This window comes from Pezoporus occidentalis, unplaced genomic scaffold (genome assembly GCF_034315485.1).
Source record: "Pezoporus occidentalis ecotype Australia unplaced genomic scaffold, CSIRO_AGI_Poc_V1 ctg137, whole genome shotgun sequence".
Classification (NCBI taxonomy): Eukaryota; Metazoa; Chordata; class Aves; order Psittaciformes; family Psittacidae; genus Pezoporus; species Pezoporus occidentalis.
Genome location: NW_026913177.1, coordinates 1,891,892 through 1,912,075, shown reverse-complemented (window position 1 = coordinate 1,912,075; position 20,184 = coordinate 1,891,892). Strand labels below are relative to the sequence as shown.

Here is a 20,184-nt window from a genome sequence, read left to right as displayed (position 1 = left end):
TCCCTGCTGGGCAGAGGAAACGGAGGAGGGCAGAGCCAGGGCACTCAGCGCCCTCCCCTTCGGTCCCGGGGACCCCCGCTGCCCCAGCCGACAGCCTCCGGCGGGCGGGCAGGGCGGCGGGGGAGGGGGGGGGGCGGGAGGCGGGGCGGCCAGGGGGCGGTGAGCCGGGCTCCCTGGGGGAGGCACCGGAAGGCGCCCAGCGCTGATTCACTGCAATAAATTGTTCCCGTCGCGGCGAGGCTTGGTCATCGCCGCTTGAGCCGGAGCTGCAGCAGGAGCCGGAGAGGAGCCTGAGCCACCGGAGCGAGAGGATGAAGATGCAAGCCGAGGTGATCCGCGAGGGCGAGCTGGAGAAGCGGAGCGACAGCCTTTTCCAGTTGTGGAAGAAGAAGCTGGTGGTGCTAACCAAGGACAGCCTCAGCCTCTTCCCCGACGGACACAAGCGGGCCAAGGGCAAGGAGCTGGGCTTCGGCTCCATCCTCAAGGTGGACTGCGTGGAGCGCACGGGCAAGTACATCTACTTCACCATCGTTACTAAGGACCGCAAGGAGATTGACTTTCGGTGCCCGGACCAAAGCTGCTGGAACGCCTCAATCACCATGGCCCTCATCGACTTCCAGAACAAGCGGGCCATCCAGGACTTCAAGAGCCGCCAGGAGATGGAGCAGGCGGCGGGTGCCCAGGAACGGCGGCTGGCCCGGGCGCCCTGAGCCGCCGCCGCCCGCCCCGGCCGGCCCGGCCCCGAGGTGAGCCCCAGCGCGGTGCTGCCGCTCTCCTCGTTTGATTTATTTGTTAAATGAATTGCTGCCCCATCCCCTTCACACACCTGCTCCGGCCGTGGGGACTTCATTCCGCCCGCACCGCTCACCTCATCTTCGAGCCGGAGCTGCCGCCGACCCGCGGAGGTGCCCTGCCTCACTCCGAAACCGGGCCGTGCTGCCTGGCTGCGGGGCTTGCTCACATCCCACTCCCGATGCATTGCTGGGAATTTCTGGTGGGAGCTGGCCTCATGCGGGGCACTGAGAAGTACGGCTATGGGGATGGTGGGGGGTAAGAAATGGCAGCTGGCAGTGCTTTCCTGGCAGAATTACCTAAAAATACGGTATCTGCAAAAGTTAATGCTGACCACTTACTCTTCCTTTAAAGCCCCTCTTCTTTGTGGTTGTTTTTTTTTTTTTTTTTTTTTTTATCCTGTCTGTTTAACTAACCTGCTTTCTCTTGTTGCCTTTAGAGCATACCACTGGATGATAAACCAGATCAAGTGTCTTGGACTGAAATGGGACAGGGTACCAATGAAGGAAAGCGAAGAAGTGAGCTGGAAGCAGCTTGGTTTTCTCCAAGCCTGTTGAGGCTGCCGAGCAAAGAGCCCTGAGCTTTGCCCGAGATGCATTTAAAGAAAAACCAAAGACTTTCATAAAGGACTTCTAGCAAAGTGTCCACGTGTTTTAAGTGGCACGACTTTGTGAACGATTATCTTCTATTTATGAGACATGAGGAAGATTCAACACTGACTGATGGTGTTAAACGCAATTTAAATTATTTGTAGTATCTATATTTGTATTTATTTTGAAGAATGTATTTCAGCAGTTACTGGTCTTAATATTGCTTTTGCATTAATATGTCCATTCTGAATAAATTACTTGAAATGTTCACTTTTTATTACTGTACTCTGGGCTGTAGTAACTTTTGTTGATGTATATTTATTTGTGGAGTGGACAGTGGTGTGGTGGCTTTAAAAGAGTGGGTAAGCTCAGCTTCTTGGTGCCCTGGACTGGGCAGTGGGAGGTGGAGAAAGCCCAGATAGCCTATTTGCGTTTGACCTCATAAAACCTTGAGCAGGGACAGAAAGTGTGTTGAGGTCCGATTCTGGTCAGTGGTGGAAATAAGAAAGCTTACCACAGCTTGGGTAAGTGCTCCTTTCGAAGTGCTTTCCCATATAATTGGGTAATGGTGGCTAGAGAAGGTGCAAGAACTCCCTGCAACAGTAAAATGCTGCTCTTTCCTAATGCCCTCTGTCCTTCCCCTGGCCCCTGTAGCTTAGTGCTGTGCTAAGGCAGGAAACTGGATTCTTTATTTTGGAATAACACTGCTGACAATCTATGGGATTCCTTAGCTTAGCAGCAAAGCAAGCTGAATGCCTTGCTCTGTCCTCTTCCTCTACCTCTTCAGTCTTTAGATTGAGTTAAATTTCTACAGGATGACTGGGAAGAATGGAGGTGATGGTCTTTTTTTTTTCCTATAGCACCTGGACCAAGAAGCTTGGAGGAAAAAAAAAAAAGCAGCTAATTTTCTGGATAAAAGCACTGAAGTTTTATCTTGTGAGGCTCAACTATTACTAAGTAACCTGGGCTTCCTTGGGAGCAACACTGCAGCACATGACTCTGCTCTTGCAGTAAGGACTACAAGCTTAGCAGGCAAAGTACTTGCTGCTAATGCTCCAAATTTGGTAGTCTCAGTCAGGTAATTTCCCCCTCCCAAGATCAGTACAATTCTTGCAGGAGACTTTGTACTGGAGGAAGTTGCAAAGTCTGTAATTACAAACAGCCTGTAGTAAGAGCAAAGGAGACTCAGTATAGGTAACAAGGAAAAAAAACCTAGAAGGAGGGTTGGCTTCCGTTTCCGGAAGCAGCAGAGAGACTGGCACTGTAGCATGCTCCATCAGGGCTTTGCATCTCCTTGCATACCCTGCTGGGCTCCTGCAGAGGCAGGGTTGCACATGATTGAGCTGTGGATGTAGCAAATCATTGCCCACAGCATTTGAAAACCTTTGGCCTTGATCCCCTCTAGCACTAGAATGCCAGATGTGCATTTAATGCAGCAAAATGACACTCAAACGGAGATGTATTATACTCCTGACTTTCCTTGGTACCATTGCAGGGGGTGAAATAGAAGGCCAAACCAGAGCAGAGGCACTGGCTCCTAATCCCCTTAGTTTCTGTGAATCCAAGCAGGAATGCTGACTGACAACAGCTTAGGATCTAGAGCTATTGACTGCAATGATGGCCACTGAGGGAGGAACCTGATAGCTCCCAAGGTCCCATGGCTACCAGTTACTCCAGCATGGCTTTAAGGCCTTCTCAAACCCATCTGTCCCTTACTCTAAAAGCAAATGCTGATGAAATGAAGGTATTGTTCAAGTGAGTTTATTCCAGGTATGTGGAATCAAAAATAAAACTCAAGACATCTTTATTTCTGTGGAAAAAGGGAGTTACTTTTCTGCAATTGTGTTATTGGTTTTTCATCTCTGCCAGTGGGATATTACTCTTCAAGAGGTAAACAAATAAACCTATATTAACAATTAGCTGTAAATAGCCAAAGGAGGAGACGCCAAAATGTTTGTATAAAACTCCACCGATGGTTGGGCCCACTGTCCTGGTCAAGGGTTGCACTGAGGCACAAATCCCAAGCATGGTACCTAGGAGAGATGGCAGAGACACACAGATGTTAGGGTGAGAGCAAGTCTTGGGATGGAGAAGTGGAGAAGAGCGTGCAGGATCCCCTTCATCCCTGATGGTGCTCTCCTGCAGTAGTAGCGAATCTTACATTAATTTACAGAGGTCCAATTGGGTTTGTTAAGGCTAAGGATTCCAGGAGGCATGGGGACTAGTTTCCACCATGAGCCAGGTCAGCTCCTTACTGAGCATTCCAGACAACTGTAACACTGCCCAAAAGGCAAGCCAGTACTTACTGCTGCCTTCACCAGGACCCAAGGATGCCTTTAGCTCCAGAAGATGCTTTTGAACCTTGCACCCAGCAGGACTGGTAACTACTGCATAGGTTTAGGGATGGACAGGTAATTTCTAGGGTTGTGGTTGAGACTTCCAAGCAAATCACACAGATTCTTCCAGTAGCCTAATACCCTAGAGCGCCCTGTTCTGCCCAAGCTGCTATTGCCAGTTATTCTCTAGTGTAAGACAGAACAGCTCTTGAGGGCTTAGCAGTTGTGAGAAGCTTAGGTCTAACTAGGTATTTAAGAATAAATAAATAAAACCACAGATAAAGACTGAAACCCCCCTTGAAATACTCCTCCTCCCCCCCAGCTTTGCAAAAAGAACGGATATTTCCATTTGGATGGAAATGCGAGCCCTTCGTCTGGCTGGTCTGGTTCCCCCTTCTTGCAGCTCTCCATTTGCATCCTTAACAGGAACCCAGTTGATGGGGAAGCACCTCTAGTTTGCCAAAGGAAGGTTTTTTTCCACACACAGACAGATGGCCAGGTCATCCCATGGAACGCAAAACTGGCCCCCACACACTCAGTGTGGTCTTCACCATGCAGTCTTCATGCAGGACACCTATCACAGTCAGGGGAGCAGAAAATACCCAACCAGCCAGAAAATCATTAGTCCCCAGCACCAGGAGGAAGGGCAAGTTGTCAGCATATGCAAGGAACTTGTGCCCTGCTCTGAAACTATGTTTGCAATTATATTTTTTTAATATCAGTACAATTATTTAGACTGTTAGCATCAGTTTTCCACCAAGACATGCATTGAGGCTTTGCTGCCGCACAAGGCCAGCAGCATCTGGGAAGGATGAGGAGGATGCTGTCCTGCGTGTGAGAAGATGTGGAGTCAAGTGTGATATTTAATGTGGGTAGCCACAGGGAAATGATCACCAGCTCTGAGAGAGAAAAGGCAGCCAGGTGCTCGTGTAGTACCGGCCAGCGACTGCTGGGCTTTTATCAGCATGCTTAAAATATTTGTGCAATGAGCCTGAGCCAAGGGTGTAGCTGCGCGGAGAGGGAAATCTCCCGGGAAGCGCTGCAGAGCGCTCCTCCCGCGCATGGGAACACAAAGGCAATGGGTGGGACCTCGCCTTGACCCTTTGCCAATGGGAACCATCCCACAACCACCAAACTTTCTGGGCAGGTTTTGCAATTATTTTTCCCCCTCTAGCTATCTGAATTAAACTAATTACTACATACGATTGCCAAACTGGCTCTTATGATTGAGGAGTCTTTTTTCCCCTTTCCATTTTTTTTTTTTCTGGAGCAGAAATCTGTCTTCTTAAAAGGTTGGGCCCTCCCTCTGGACTTCTCCAACATGTTGCTGAGAAAGATAATTTCTGTTTAATGGGCTTAAATTAGATCCCTCGTGTCAGATGCCCTCGAGCTTTGGGACATTGTAAATCTCAGCTCTGCAGCGTGGCCCTAGCTCTGTTGCAAAGATGCAGGTGTTATGGATCTCATTTAAGGCAAGACCTTTAACTGGGACAAGTCACCACGTCAGCAGAAAAGTTCCTGTGTTTTGTACAGCTCTGCCAATGCACATGCTCACCTTCTTTCTCATGACTATCCCACTTTCTGCACCTTCCGTGCCCCTTTTTCTTTCTCCCCAGCTTTTTCCTCCCCTTTTCCCATACCTGGCATGACTCATACCGGCTGGGAGCCCATCCTCCCCTCCTGCCCCAGCCCTCCTCTCCTCCCGAAGGTTTCAGGGTTGGGTGCTGGCGGCTCCTGAAGCCGGGCGGCTCCGTCCCTCCTCCCACCCTCTGCTATGCTGGGTGCCCTGGCTCACCCTCCTTTCCAGCTCACATCCTGTTGCCACGCTTAGATGATGGTGCTGGCCCAGATCAGCCACATGCCTGCGGGGCAGTCACAGGGCCTAATTTAAGGATTAGGTCATCTCTACCAGTAGCCACCTTCGAACCAGCAAAGCCCAAGCAAAGCTGGGGGTTTCAGTGTGCTGAGCCGTGCCTGGCTGCAAGCTCTCCCCCTAAGGTTTTGCATCTGATGTGCAAATAAATCATGAAACATGGGCCCCATCATGCAGGGAGGCTCTGCTGGGCTTCCTCCCTCCCCCGAGGGTGGGGGAGTCTGTGCAGAAACAAGACCTCCATTCTTGGGGAGGGACTGGGGTTGACAAGGGGTGCTTGTGCAGACGCAAGCCCCCCTGGGTTCAGGGCTGCCATCCCACCAGCTCACATGCCCAGCTGAACAACACGTGTGTGTGGGGCATAATGTTCCCTTCCTGCCTTTGAAGATGAGGAGAGGGGAAAAAAATAATATCAAAGGGAAATGAATGAAATCATTTTCGCTATCTTTGCTTCAATGCAAAGCCCCAGCCATAGGCAAAGAGTAAGTGGCAAACTCATCAGCATTGATAGGAAGTGACCTTGGATCAGACCTAAAAGCAGGATGGTGGAAGCGAGGGATGGTGCCATCCTGCATCCCAGTGTTGCCTTTCTGAGACACCTATTTAAAAGGCCAGGGTGGGTGACTCAGTGTCTAGCAAGGACGGACAGGTTATCCTTCTGCAATGCCCCATCCGCTCCAGCCTTGTGATGAGGTGGACAACTGAGCTCAGCCTCAGAAAGCCTCACCCTGGCCCAAAGAAAAATCTTTAGAAGCTCTACCAGTCCAAGGCTATCAAAAACATCAGGAAAAGACAGGAGAAAGTCTCAAAAGTGATGTTTCCAAAGGCAAATTCTCAACTTGGATTTCCTTGCTTTAACTAGAAGTTGTTGCAAGCTAGCATTCAGGTTTTTGATGCTGCGACAGTGAGGCTTTTTCATAAATCCATATTTCCAAGCTGTTAGAAAAGCAGGGATTTCTAATGCGCCACCAAAATGCTCACTGTGCAGAGCCGGTCGCGGGCTCGCATAGGCAGGAACAGCCTTTCAGCTGCTGCATGGGTGGAGCAGGCGTTGTGGGGTGTCACCCACAGCCAGAGGAGGGATAGCAAGCATTTTAATAGCTGCATTTCACTGCAGGACACCCACACTGTCACTGCCGCAGCTGCTGCGGAGAGGCAGCTCACAGCTCTGCTGCGTCAGGCATTCCTGCCTTCACCCTGGCCCCTGCCCCGGTGTGTCCAGAACAAGCACAAAACCATCCTACGCCGCTTCCCTCAGAAATGCTGCAAGATGAAAGCACAGTTTGAAAGGTGAAGGTCAGGGAGGAGTGTCAGAGACAAGGTTTTCCCCCAGCAGCATCCCTCCTCAGCATGCCCAGTTTCAAGCCAGCTGTAACTGGAATTTGTAGTACCACGTGGCATGGCATCAGCCCAGGAAGGACAGTCAGAAAAAAGTGCTGGATAGCTCTCCCAGTGCCCTGCAATCCCCTCTCAACCATCTGCACCACCCCTTGGGATGCCTCCATCCTGCCATGCCATCCTGCCATGCAGACGCTCCATCCCACCAAGATGCAGGCTGACCTGACAACATAAGAAAGTAGGGAGCAGGGTGAGTCAACTAAGCCCATTTCCCTCTCTGACCAAAGCTTGCCTTCAGGCCTTTGGGCTTTAAAAGCCAAGCAGTGCTCCAGTTTTCCTCACAAAGCCCCTTTGAGAAGAGCCTGGATGAATTCCAGTTTGGCTCTACATCCCAAAGCCATTTGGTGCCCTTCCCCCTTGGCTGTCCCTCCTCACATGAACATTGCTCCAACTCATGAAACAGCATATTTTCTTCCTGGCCAAGTGGAGGGCCTGAGATGCCCCCAGTCCACACATCTCTGGGAGCTAAGTGGTCCTCCCAGGTAGAAATATTGCACTTGGAAATCACAGGCTCCCAGCATTTGTAGGAGATGCGGTGGTCAGCTCTACAAATAAACTACTGAAGTGACATTCAGAAAAGCTCTTCATCCAAAAACATCTCAAAATTGCTTTATAAACTTTGCACTAATGGGCTGTGCAAACTATAACTTCCATTCTTGATCGGGTCTGTGCAGAAGCATTTGCTTAGACAGCTGCTGAGGAAGATGAAGGGTGCAGGCCTAGCATCCTAGAAAAGCCCAGCTAAAGCAAAGAGACTTGGGTACCTGGTGAATGCAACTCTGTGAGAAAACACTGAAACAGCCTGAGCAAAAGACATCAAACCAGGTTAACCAAGCTCCATCCTGGGACAAACTCAGCAAGGCTCTCATGACAATAATATAGGCATATTTCCTTCACTGTCAGAACTAAAAACACAGGTATGAAGATTTGTGTGTCTACCACTGCATTTCAGCCTGCTTGTACAGGTAAATACAGTAACTCTGACTGAAAGATGGCCAAAATGTAGAAGAGGGGGCAATTACTGCATTGGGCAAAGCATGTTTCCAAAGGGCAATCAAGAATACCTTCTGGAGACACCCTAAATTAAAAGGTGTGAACAAGCAGCCCTCTCAGGCATCCTCATAGCTTTTTTTTTTTGTTTTTTTTTTTTGTTTTTTTTTTTTTGTTTGTTTGTTTTTTGTTTGTTTTTGTTTTTTTTTTCTAACATACCTTGGCTTCCCATGGAGAGCAGAATTTGGGTGGGAAAGCCTTCCTTTACAACACCTACCTCTATGGATGTCAGCAGGCAGCACAGGACCAGGAGCACTGGGGTGCGATGTTGTTCAAGCTCATCCTGTATTAACACCAGTGGTCCCCATTCAGCTGCTCTGCTGACACCCAGTGCATACAACTGCCAAGCCAGATCTGCTGGGGAATTAGGCATTGGTCATGAATGTGCCCTAGCGCTTGATATTGGTAGTGTGAGCTAGGAAGCATCTGATGGACTCAAAAAACAAGAAAAGACCGGTCTGATTATTTTGGATTAGCCTTACCAGTATCAGAGGAGGGGACAGCCTTGGTGAGGATGCTGTCGGTGATGGTGCCCAGCGTGCTGAAGGCAAACACCAGTGGCACCGCAATGATGCAGTAGTGCCACACAGTCCTCATCAGGGCCTAAGGGACAGGACACAATGGACCAAGGATCATTAGAGAGAACAAGTGTTGACTTTGTGGCAAGAAACAACCTAGACAAACATAAGGAGTCAAACCCATGATTTACTTAGGTAAATTGTGGGAGCCACAAGTGATACATGATGGCGTGGCTTTGGCTGTTGCAGGGTCTTTCATAGCCCACCATTTGTCTGCAGTGAAGTATTCCAAGCATGCGGAGCAAGTAGCAGATGATACCCTACAATCTGGCAGCACGTTTCTCTGGCACTGCTGTGGGTATTTTTAGCATCTGGGAATTAGTGACGTCCCTTTGCCCTTCCCCCCATCTTCCGTCTCTTGTCCAACTCCTGAGGAAATGCTGAATAGCAGATGCATGTGGTGTACTTCAGGAAGCCTCCATTACTTACACAAAACAGCCTAGAGAAGGCATTTCAGTTCATTATCATAAATAATTAAAACTAAACTGAGTTTGTCAAAATAAATGAGTGCTGTGCATTATGTAACATCGTACCTTTGGGATTTCTAATCCTGTTCTGCTGCTTTCTCTCTAATAAATTCACCAAATTCACTAATCTGGAATAGGTCTCCTGGCCATAAGTGCACATTAGCAAGCATAATTAGGTAGAGTAATGATTTTGTTATTGCACATATTCTCAGTGGAGACATCCCTCCAGCTGGTCTAATACTGAAACAAAAGTGCTGAGGCTCCCTTAAGCCGTGGGGCTAGAGTGGCTCATTCACAAATCCTGCTGGTCAAATGAATGGATTTCTCTGGGGCATGGAAAGGAAATTCCCCCTTTCTTGCAAGTCTCCTGCCCTCACCTGTGTCTCAAGGTGTGTTATTGTGGCTGCAAAACATTTTTGTCACTGGTTTAGCCAGAAGTTTCCTTTTCTGGAGTTCTCTCTCTCAAGATCTGGTCCCTGCCTCTTGGCTATAGAAGATGGAGAAGCCCAGAGACATTGTTCGTTAATGACTTGGAAATACTGAGGTTTATTCCTAGCTCCCCTCCAGACTCGCACACAGCCAGATTTCTCTCCTTGGAGGGGCTGTTTGCCTACATTTTGGTTAAGATCTAGGCACCTCTGATTAAGGAACCAGAGAACAAAGACAGAGGAACAGGTATTTGGTTTATCAACATTCAGACACAGAGAAAATAACTCCTTGCTAGGGCAAATGTCATTGCAGGACAACATTGCAGAGCTCAGAAAAAAAACCAAAACAGCTTTAACCCAATCCTGCTTTGTATGAATTCCCTCATAGGCTGAAGCAAGTGGGCAGAAAAGACCAGAGCAAGGTCTGTCCTTCTGTAAAACCAGGGGAAATTGCTCTTTGCCCCCCTGGGACTTGGAAAGATCTGAGCCAGGCAGACCCCAGTCTCTTCTGCTCCTCAGCCGCTGAGTAGGTAGCACTCTTTTTGCCCTGAACAGATCTGAAGGCATTTTTCAGGGGAGGGAGGCAGGATCAGGAGTTTCAGCAGACAGACCCAGAAAGTACATGCCTGGGAAATGCGGGCAGCGAAGCAGGATGAGGCACAGCTATACCTTCACACAAAGAGAAGAACTTCCCTGTCACAAGAGCCAAGTCCTCCTACACCCCTGCCCACATGCTCCTGGATTGCATCTGCGGATCAGACACTGCTCTCTGGGGCTCTCTGAGGCTCTCCCCTTCTCGCTTTTTCCAGGTGTTACTGTATTGCCGAGCTCCCAGCCCACCCCTTCCCTTCTCCAGCTGTAGATTGCTGGGAACATCCTGCAGTCTTTTCCCACCTGGACTGCTGTCTGTCTGTCTACTGCCACTGGTGCCAGTATCCCATAAACCCTTTAGCCCACCTTTCAGTGATATGAAGATGGGTTTCAGAGTGTCTTTTATTAACAGCTAGGCCTTTTCCTCACTTCCGTCCTTTGGGGAGAGGATCTGCTTTGTTTGAAGTCCATGTACAGCAAAGGCACAGCAGGCGGGATGCTTCTCTACCAGCAGTTGTGTGGGATTAAAAGCTTAACACATCAGCCTCTGCATTTGGGGCCTGCTGCTGTGACGGTACTCATCCCCACTGAGACGGAAAGCCACCCTACAAATGGATGTTTTCTTAGCAGCCGCTTGAACAGAGTGCTTTTTAATAAAGCATCCCCGCCAAAGAGAATCACAGCTGCATTTGCCTATGAATAGTTCTTGTGGGAAGTCATTGCTGACCCTTGTCCCCAGGCCTGTGATGTCAGGCTGTCCACAGCCTTCTGTGCTCAGCATAATTGCCAACTTTAAAACTATTTCCTTTCCTGGCTCCCCTCCCTGTGCAGCTGATGTCAGCCTCCTCGCACTGGGGCATTAGCCACCCTGTGTGCCACTCCACTGCTATCAAGGTTTACTTTCCTACCTCCAATTAACTCCAGCCTTCCCTCTCGGTGAGACCTCAACACCCTTCCTGCACTATGTTCAGGAGCACCAAGCACTGCACAGATGTCCCATGCTAAGGTGACATGTCAATACCAACCAAAACTGTGTGACACCAGTCAGGAGGGACACGTTCTGAGTGTCCTACCTGCTGGCAGCATCTCTGTGAGCTCTGAAATCCCAGAGAGGTGACTGCGCTCCACCTGCAGAGCAATCCCTTCGTCTGCATCCATCCTGCCTTCCCAGCCTCATCTCACACATGCGGTTTAGCCTCAGATTAATTAAGGTGCATAGGTGCTTCATCTCATCTATCTAGCTGGGAACCATGAAGTTCAATACCCTCCAGGTCTTGTCCCTGACTTCCCTATGGCTGTGGCACAGCTGTGGGAATGGCATCCATCTTACCCACGCCAGTGAGAGCACCAGTGCCCTAGCAGCAAGGCTCAAGGCCAAATCCTGCAGGGAATGTCTAAAGGCTGACGCAGCTCAACCATCCTTTTGACCCATCTCACTGCTGGGAACCAGCGCACACCTTTCCTCCATTGCCATGGCTGGGCAGAGCTATCGATTCTCTGAATGTGACTTATCTGAGCAAACACAACTACTGGCAGAGCTACCTACATAAACTCGTTTTTCCAATTACCAGTTGAGATTGGCATCAACTATTGCCTATGCAGACACAACCAGTGACAGGTAACATCACTTACCTCAAAACAGAGGATCAAAATTATTGCCTTGCTACCTCCTTTCCCAAATACTCTCAGCCTGGGGGAGTTAGGCAAAAATAAGGCCCCAGAAGTAAAACACACAACCTCCGTTGTCTCACAGCAGCATACAACCGCAATGATTTCCCGGCCGACCCCTCCCCCCCCCCCATCTTAGTTTACTTTCTGTGTAGTTCAGGAAACGCAGCTGCTGACAAGACCAGGGGCAGTATCTCTATGCAAAGCAGTGACTCAGGAGGGACTTAACAAGTTTTTGTGTGAGATTAATAATTTTTTTAACCCCCATAACTATTACTTACGTGGCTCTTTATTGTTCTTTTGAGTGGTGCATATGCTGATCACGGCTCTGTTTACACAGAGGTCCAGGGGAGCTGGTTTTCACCTGAGGACCACCCAGCAAGGCCAGTGGTGGCATTTCAAGGGGCAGAACTTGCAGCCAGGTCTCATGGACCTTGTGCCACTGCATTACTAAAAAGCATCATGGATGATTTCACACTCAGCCTTACCATGCCAAGGCCCACGACAGCAAAGACGAAGACACTGAGCTTGAGCAGGGTCATCTCTGTGCAGCGGCTAGTGAGTTTTCCAATGACCAGACCCTGGACAACCTGGGAAAGAAGCACACGAGCACCATAAAGCCCAACATATAACAATTCAAACAAACTCAAAAGAGAACTGCTACAGTGCTTTAAGCAAAAGAAAGCTGGCAAATGGGTTATTCCCAGGGACCTGGCTGTCACGGTAAGTGGCTGGAAGATACAATCCATTATTTCAAGCATTTTGCATCCTAGGAGTAGATCCATCCCATCAGCTTAAAGTCCAGGGTGCATGTCTGAGTTTGCCATCGCTGCCTGTTCACCAGAGCTGACTGAAACTTTCTAGACACTTGCAGATACAAATGAATTTTTCTAAGTCACAATATTTTTGTGGAATACAGTTAACACCAAGGTCTTCATCCTTGGCAAGTCCTTCCAAAGAAAAAAATGTAAATTTGTATGCAGAGAAAGAAAACGCCTCCTTTCCTGTACATTCACTTGCCGTTATTTTAAACTGCAAGTACACAAATTGGGTGGTTCATAATTTTGTGGCAGGAAACGAGTATGACAGAGATGCTAATACCCAGTCCCAGCAGTATGTGCAGATATAAGGGACGGGGAACGAGTTTTACAGATTTTAAATAAAAAATGGGGCAAAGGGGGAGGGAAGGAGGAGCAAAAAAGTTTAAATCCCAGGAATTATTTGGCTTTTCCAGCATGTTGCCAAGCAGAGATTCCTTTTTTATTTCTTTGTTCAGCATCTCCCATATTTCAGTGATGCTGTCCTCTCATAGTCAAGTGGACTTGAGAGGACAGAGATCACTGTGAAAATGAAGCCTGATTGGCTGCATTTCAGGGGAAGAACCTAGCCCTGTCTTGAAAGAGTTTGTCTGATCCAAGCAAAAACCCCTCCGACTTGAAAGAAGAGCTCTAGTTCAAAATGCTTTCATTGGTGGGATGGTTTCGTTTCAATGGCAGTCCATCCTGGAGAAAACCTTGGTGCTCTGCTTGGACCTGAAATGATGCTACACCATGCTCAACCTTACTGTGCCAGTCCTAAGGGTGAAACCCAAACTCAACTGAAAGGAGTGCAAAATAAATAAGAAGTTACTAAAAAGAAAGGAAACATTAATCTATGACAAGCAGTCCAGAAAAAGCAATTTACTAAAATTTAAAAAAAAGTAAAGAGTAAATGGAAATAGAGTGAAAATAAAGCTGACATAGAGAACAATAGCTGCAAATTCAATATATTTCCAACAGACTACAATTTAATGGAAAATATCAAAATTTGACCCTTCACTTCGCTTCAGAGCACAACTGATTTTTGATACAAGGGCACACTGCACCAAGCAGACATTTTGGTTCCCAGTAAATGCATTTCCTGCTGCTTTTCTGGCCCCATCCCCACCTTCAGGCAGGGCTTGAGAGCTCAGCTCACGTGTGCTTCGCCACCCTGCGACATTGGCACAGGGCCCGTATGTCTCTTCGGGGTTGTGTCACATGCCAAGTGGCCTTGGGGACACTGGCAGACCTGCTGTGGTGTGGTGGTTGGGTGATGCATGGGGTGACACGAGTCATCCCTGCTGAAAGCTTTGCCATGAAGACCAGAGAAGGCTGATACCGGCCCCAGCAGCTCCTACTCGGGGGTGGGTGGAGAAGCCACTGAGTAACGCTTCATTAAGCTCAGTGCTCCTAAAAAAAGGAATCATCATTAACTTTTTGCAACTTCCCAGTCCCTCCTGCTGCCTTGCCCCAGTCAAGGCTGTGCTGAGTCACATGGGATGGGGGCTGAGCCCTGTCACAGGGCAAGGCTTGACTCAGCGGTGGCATCACCCGAACCTCAGTTTGACTGCTGAGCTACTGGAGAAAGGAAATGTTTCTCAATTTGCCCAGACTTGAATAGTATATTTAATTGGGACACACCATGCAGGCACAGCCCAGTCCCTGCCCTTCCTTGAGTCACTGGGTATATCATTAGCAATGTCCCAGAGCAGCCCAGTCTGATGGCCATGGGAGCGGTGTACCCAAAAACATCTCCGTCACTACACGTGAACACCTAAGCCCTGGCAACAAGCAAGACTGCAGCAAAGCTAGGCTCTGAGCTGTCAGGACCTGGAGACATGTAGACCACCAAGCTGTCCCCAGAGTGAGCAGGGCAGAGGGACAGTCTTTTTTCCAAGGCTGGCTTTCAAGCACAGGCTTCCCCATCACTGCTGAGCAAACCAGCTCAGTGATGGGACTTTTTCCAAAGGCAAGTGTCAGCCCAAGTCACCTGCTTTCCCTCTGGGGAAACAGCCATCCTTGGGTTATAAAGATTGCAGCCTCCCTTCTAGTTATATGGGTTGCCTGACTCCCTCCCCAGCATGGTCACTGCCAATCCAGCCATGAGCTTGAGTTTGGACACTGCATTTTGACTTTGGCACTGGATAATGTTTCCAGTCACCAGAATGTCTGACCTCACTTCCAGTCTGAATTTAGACCTGAAAACCCATTATTTCCAGCCTGCAATTTTCCCTGGGTGCACAGTCCCTGGGTTTGCATGAGCAGAAGCCACCTGCACAGGTACATTTAGGAAGGAGGAAGCAAAAGGTAGTTCATGCGCATTCTCCCATGTAAGGTTTTCAATCTGACAGGGATTTTGCCAGGGAGTAGTGGGGGCATCTGAGATGACTTATCCACCACTGCTCCCATGGACAAGCCCTGGTTGCACTGATGATGCAGGGATTCATCCTTTTTTTAATTACTGCTCCTGCATTCTAGGCTTGCACTTAAGCCCCCCTTGAGATTGACTTGTGATGGGCTTTCCCCTCCTGCATTTCATTTTGCTTGGACTGTGCTTGCCTTTGTAACTTGAGCTCCTTTGAAGTCGTGGTACAGTGTACCTGGCTGGAATGCCTTCTGTCATCAATAAACAAAAGAGAGAGGAAATTGTTTGCAAGTGAAATAACAGGCACTGCCTGTGGCTGTGTACACATGTCACAGGAAAAACCAACTCGTCTTTTTTAATTCCCCCCCTCCTTCTTTAAAGGCAAATAAGTCTCCCAATAAATGCATAGGAACAGCCAAATCTCCTTGTTGTTATGCTGGATTCACCAACCTGGGAGCTCATTACACTAGTTCACCTGATCATGTATAAAAATACTCTTTACCTCTATCACCACATTTGATTTCTGTGAAGACAGCAGCTCCAGTTTGCCCAGAAGAGCCAATTATCCACTTTATTGTTAACCTCATTAACAAATTTCAGGAATCCCTTGCAGGATGGAAAAGGCTGTTGCTGTTTGAAGGCTTAAGGTGCTAGTTTTTGGAAGACTTTTGAACAGTGAAGTCTTGCTGCACGGAGCTACTGCTGAGCAGGACTGGCACCCACATGTAGCTAACCTCACCAGTGGGGGTTAGAGGAGTTAGGCAGATGATTGCATGGTCCTGTGTGCTCAGCAGGCACAAGACTGTTTCTACAGATTCTTCCATCAGCACTGATCAAAAGCTTGACAGAAACCAGCAATAAAATAGATACCCTTTCACCCTACATTTTGGAAACGAAAAGACATGCAAAGGTTGGAGAAGCAGGTGCAGATAAGCTGGTACAGCCAAGCAGAGAAGATGCAGGGCCCCATCCCTAGCGCAGATAGCATGATTCACATCAGAGGCAGCCTCCCACACAGTGGACCTGTATCTCTTGCCTTTGAAACTGTGCCTGTCTAGCAGTTCACAGGCCGAGCGCAGTGCTGGCTGGGCTGGGACGCGCGGGTGGGCACCAGTGGGGCAGACCACAGTGGGCACCAGAAATCATAAGGCTTTTCTACACAGGTTGAAGACTGTGCAAAACTGTGGGAGGGTAAAGGGAGGTAATTTACTGACACAGGGATGCCAGAAAGCGCTTGAGAAGTAGTTCAGGTCTTGCAGAGGAGCAGAAGGGCAGTGGGACTGGGAGGAAAGCTGACGGTGAGGACCAAACTGCTGAAGGCAGCACTTTGCTGAGCAGGGGGAAGAGGATGGTATGTTTTGCAAACTCCAGCCTAACCACTTTCTTTCCCCCTCCAACCCACCCCCTTCCACAGATTTAAATCCTTCAAAGCCAGGAAAGTGGAGAACTTTCTGTTTGTTGTTGCAAGGTCCTTTCACAGAGTGGGTTTTCCCCCTAGTCATACCTGGATGTAATTAAATCCTCGGCTCTTTAATCATCTCTTTTGCTGTGCAGGGATAAGAAAAAAAGCAAGAGGGACAGACTGGTGATAAGATGATATGCAATGTAAATCTCTCCTCCAGGAATCTCTCTCATCTTTTCAGGATCACTTTGTACCAACTTGTCCCTCCAGAAGCTGCACAGCTAGAGGTGGAGTTTGTATAACAATACAAATTTAAATGCAGTAAATAGAACAGATGTCTTATGATTTCTTGATCCTCAGGGTTATAAATATCTACCCCTTCGTCCCACCCAGAGTTTTTGTTTTGTGCATTTTGCTTTGTTTTTTTTTTTGTGAGAAAAAGTTCTTAAAGGAAAGCTTTCTCCACCCCCTCACTCATCTAAGCATCAGATGTGATTTTAGATACCAACCAGGGACTCCAGGTATTTCACTTGCCTAATCCTCTGGCAGCATTTTCCAAGCCAGATACTACACCTGGAAGTTCTCCATGCAATTGCACTTGCAACTCCTGAAAAGAAAAGCCAGAGCCTAGCCTGTTTCTGCCCATTATGCAGTTAAATTATTTTAAGTTATTATGAAATTAGTTATTCTCTGGAGGGAGACTGAGTGGCATTTCACACCGCCAGGCATTCACTATGAGGGCAATTTCATTCACACGGCTTCTGAAATGAGAGGACTCTAGAAGCCCAGCCCCAGAGGACAGAGGGATTGCGTCCCTGATGGGCTCTCACACTTCTTGCCTGGAGACCCACCAGCAATCAGATAAAGATGCTTCAAACATGCAATGAGTAAGGGAATCTCTGCAGTGCAAGATGCCCAGTGCAGAAGTACTCCTCTCACTGTCTGCCTTCCCCACCTTGTTTTGTTATCTCCCACCCAACTCCTCCCCTTGACTTATGCTGGCACAGTCCCAGCTCATCAGACAGCCCCGTGCTAACGAGGGTGCTTCAAGTATTACTTCAGAGCCCCAGATTGTTTGAATTACCCTCCACTTGCTATTTTCACTTTCCCATCAGCCCATTCTAGTCTTAGAAATATTCCATTTTCTAAGCAACAACTTTGTTTCTTCATCAGACAGCTCTTTGTCACAGTGCTATGATACCGCCTTTCCTGCACACCCTTTGTGACCTCGTTTGGCTCTGTCCAGATCCAAAACTGAGCCCCTTTTCCACCTTCACTGCACTTAAGTCTGCTCCACACTTTTCAATATCCTCTGCTATTAGATGATTCTCTTTGCCTAACCACAAATGGTAAATTTGTGCCAGTTCCTGGGCCAGTGCTTCATCCAGAGAGCCAGGAAGCCCTTGTTCCCTATGGACAGGTACTACCACAGGAGCTTTTACAACAGTGCATCACCAGGTGTATTACTTTGGGCCACTCAGGTCTCCTTAAGACATACTGGGAGCAGCAGCAAGACAAACTATGTCCCTCCATGCCAAACAAGTGGCAGTCAGAAGATGTACCAGTAGGGTGAAGGGAGACCATGCTGTGGAAAGTCATCTTGGCAAAGGGAAGAGGGTACCAAGCATGCCCTGTGCCATGAGTGGTAGCCACTGGCAATACACAGCATTGCGAGCCACTACTAGCACCAGCTGAGCCACTTCACTGCTAGCAAGTGCCATGAACCATTCCAATATGGGCAGAGCTGATGCTTAACAAAGGGGGAACCAAGACAGGTGCTGTGGGGAATAGCCAGCCAAAACCTATGAGGTTGCCAGGCTCCAAAAGACAGCCTGAATTCATCTTCGAAACCTGTAAGAATCTTCTCAGGCATGGTACACCCCATAAACTTTGGAGTTCTGTGGATCATAAAGTAACAAGACAGGACTAAGCATGATGAAGTGAGGCTGAGGGGCTTTGGATGGGATCCCTCAGGAAGGCTGCCTGAATTAGCAGGGCGACTAACATCCTCCATCTGCAAATGTGGTAAATGCTTTGCCTCCTTCAGGGTTGGTGTTTCTGTGCTAATCTCCCCATGCAAAGAGCTGATTGAGTTTGTTTTGAGTTGCCTATTTAAAATGAGGTAGACTGACCCAGAGCCATTCAAAATCTCCTCTCTAGGTGCTTTGCAGCTATCTTGAATGGGATGAGTGGTGAGACAGAGATGTTTATAGTTCATTGGCCACTTCTCACCACAGTAAGTAAAATGAGGCTGAGAAGCTGAAAAATTAGGCTAAGTTATTGGAGGGCAATATCCTCTCGGTAGGAGAGGAAAGCGGGAAGAGACCATTGCTATTTGAGTCACCCTGGGAGTGCTGATCAGGCTGGGAAACAGGGCTACAACTTTACCTCTTGTGCAAGTGGAAGATGTTAGTTTTGAGATTTCATTAAAAAAATAGAAACTACAGTAACACACACACAAAAAAATATTAGTAAAATTTACCAGGAATTGGCAGAGCAGGCAATGCTTTTGTCAGCATAAGACCTCTGGGGAAGAGCTGAGTAACGGGCTCAGCTAAGTCTTGTTCGCTGTGCTGTTCCCTGTGTATCTCTGAAGCTGGTTAGTGCGTGTAAAGTGTGCTAGGAGTGAACGAGACCCTGGGATATGGTACTGGTTGTGCTGTGCAACCTCCCAGGCACTGTGTTTGATGTCTACAAGGAGGTTAAAAGTAAACGGGACAGGGTTCAATTCTTATTTTGCCCTTCATGTCTGTGATGTCAGCTCCCATCTATAAAAGTCCTTAAACTTGACCCATTTTCAGGTGCAGGGAGAGATGCAAATAGGGGAGATAGGTTTCCTCTAATAGTAGGGCTCAGAGAAAGTCCAGGAGAACGAGAAAACCCTCACAATGTTTTATTGACAGGCAAACAAAGGAATAAGAAATCAAAGCTGAGGATCTGGTTGATGAAATTCATTGAAAAGGACATTATATTCCTTATGAATAAAGCTATAATTTACTTAGTGGAGAAGCGAATCAGCAGATATTAATCAACTTTCACCCATCCAGACTGGTGGAATTTGCTTGCACCTTAATCTGCATTTATATCTCCAGCAGTATCAATTCACTATACAGCAGAAACAAATGCATCTGAAACACCCACTTAGGCATGAAGGCACACAAGCAGTTCTGTGGCTAGGCATGACAGCGCTAGCACACATTGCATTCCCTGCATACATCATACACTGGAGGAACCCCAACAGAAAGCAGCCATAAAACATTAGCCTAGTCACTGTTTGCAAGAGATATTTTTGGGTGGTTCTAGCCAGAGACCTGGCCTGAAAGTAAAGACATAAATTCTAACGTTTTACAATAATTGAAAAGCCAGATGGTGAGAATATTGTTTGCACCAGTTGAGGATCTGGTCCTGCATAAACCAGATCAGACCTTGGAACAGCCAATGATAAAGTGGAAAGAACAGGTGACAAAGCAGAAAGCAGTGCTTTGCAAGCTCTCAGGTGAGATGGCTTTACTGCCACCAGGAATTAGCAATTTTTCCCTTTCTTTTTTGGCATTGTGACTGCAAACCCCAATGCCCCATCATGAAGAGGAGAGGTTTGCATCTTATGACCACTTTACTCCTATGTTTCTGATGTCCAGAGTTTTGCACTGTAGAATATTAGTATCAACATGGACAGAAACTGCACAGACAGATGAAAGAAAACTGCCTGGCTGACAAAAACTAGTTTCTGTGTTAAATGCCCCGAGGCAGACTCCCCAGCAAGGCAGATGCTGCACCTGAGCCTGTAGGCCGCTTGTGGGTTAGATCATGGTAATAAGCATGATGGGCCTCTGTGCGATGAAACCT

At 47.9% G+C, this 20,184-nt stretch overlaps 2 protein-coding genes and 1 long non-coding RNA gene across 4 annotated transcripts in view; 1 reads left to right on the top strand and 2 right to left on the bottom strand.

Annotated features, from left to right (window-relative positions):
- Positions 1-201: 201 nt before the first annotated feature.
- PHLDA2 (pleckstrin homology like domain family A member 2) lies at positions 202-1,667 on the top strand. The gene is made up of 2 exons (XM_062609406.1): positions 202-746; positions 1,232-1,667. Exon 1 carries the CDS (start codon positions 312-314, stop codon positions 708-710), a length of 399 nt encoding a protein of 132 aa, XP_062465390.1. The 5' UTR covers positions 202-311; the 3' UTR covers positions 711-746; positions 1,232-1,667.
- Positions 1,668-3,127: 1,460 nt separating this feature from the next.
- The window catches only part of SLC22A18 (solute carrier family 22 member 18), a 72,583-nt gene continuing 55,526 nt past the window's right edge, over positions 3,128-20,184 (bottom strand). For both annotated transcript variants that reach the window (XM_062609404.1, XM_062609405.1), the window contains exons 8-10: positions 12,260-12,361; positions 8,522-8,642; positions 3,128-3,415 (exon numbers count right to left, since the gene is read on the bottom strand). In XM_062609404.1, the coding sequence (XP_062465388.1) occupies positions 3,228-3,415; positions 8,522-8,642; positions 12,260-12,361 (411 nt within the window). In that variant the 3' untranslated portion in view covers positions 3,128-3,227. The remainder of the gene's footprint in view (positions 3,416-8,521; positions 8,643-12,259; positions 12,362-20,184) is intronic.
- On the bottom strand, positions 15,488-17,265 carry LOC134158951 (uncharacterized). Its single transcript, XR_009962964.1, has 2 exons — positions 17,169-17,265; positions 15,488-16,945 (listed from the first exon to the last, which is right to left on the bottom strand). It is a non-coding gene; the product is annotated as an uncharacterized LOC134158951 (long non-coding RNA).

What these genes read in the sequence shown, in the direction of transcription:
- PHLDA2 (XM_062609406.1), top strand. Translation starts at nt 312, where the DNA reads ATGAAGATGCAAGCCGAGGTGATCCGCGAGGGCGAGCTGGAGAAGCGG.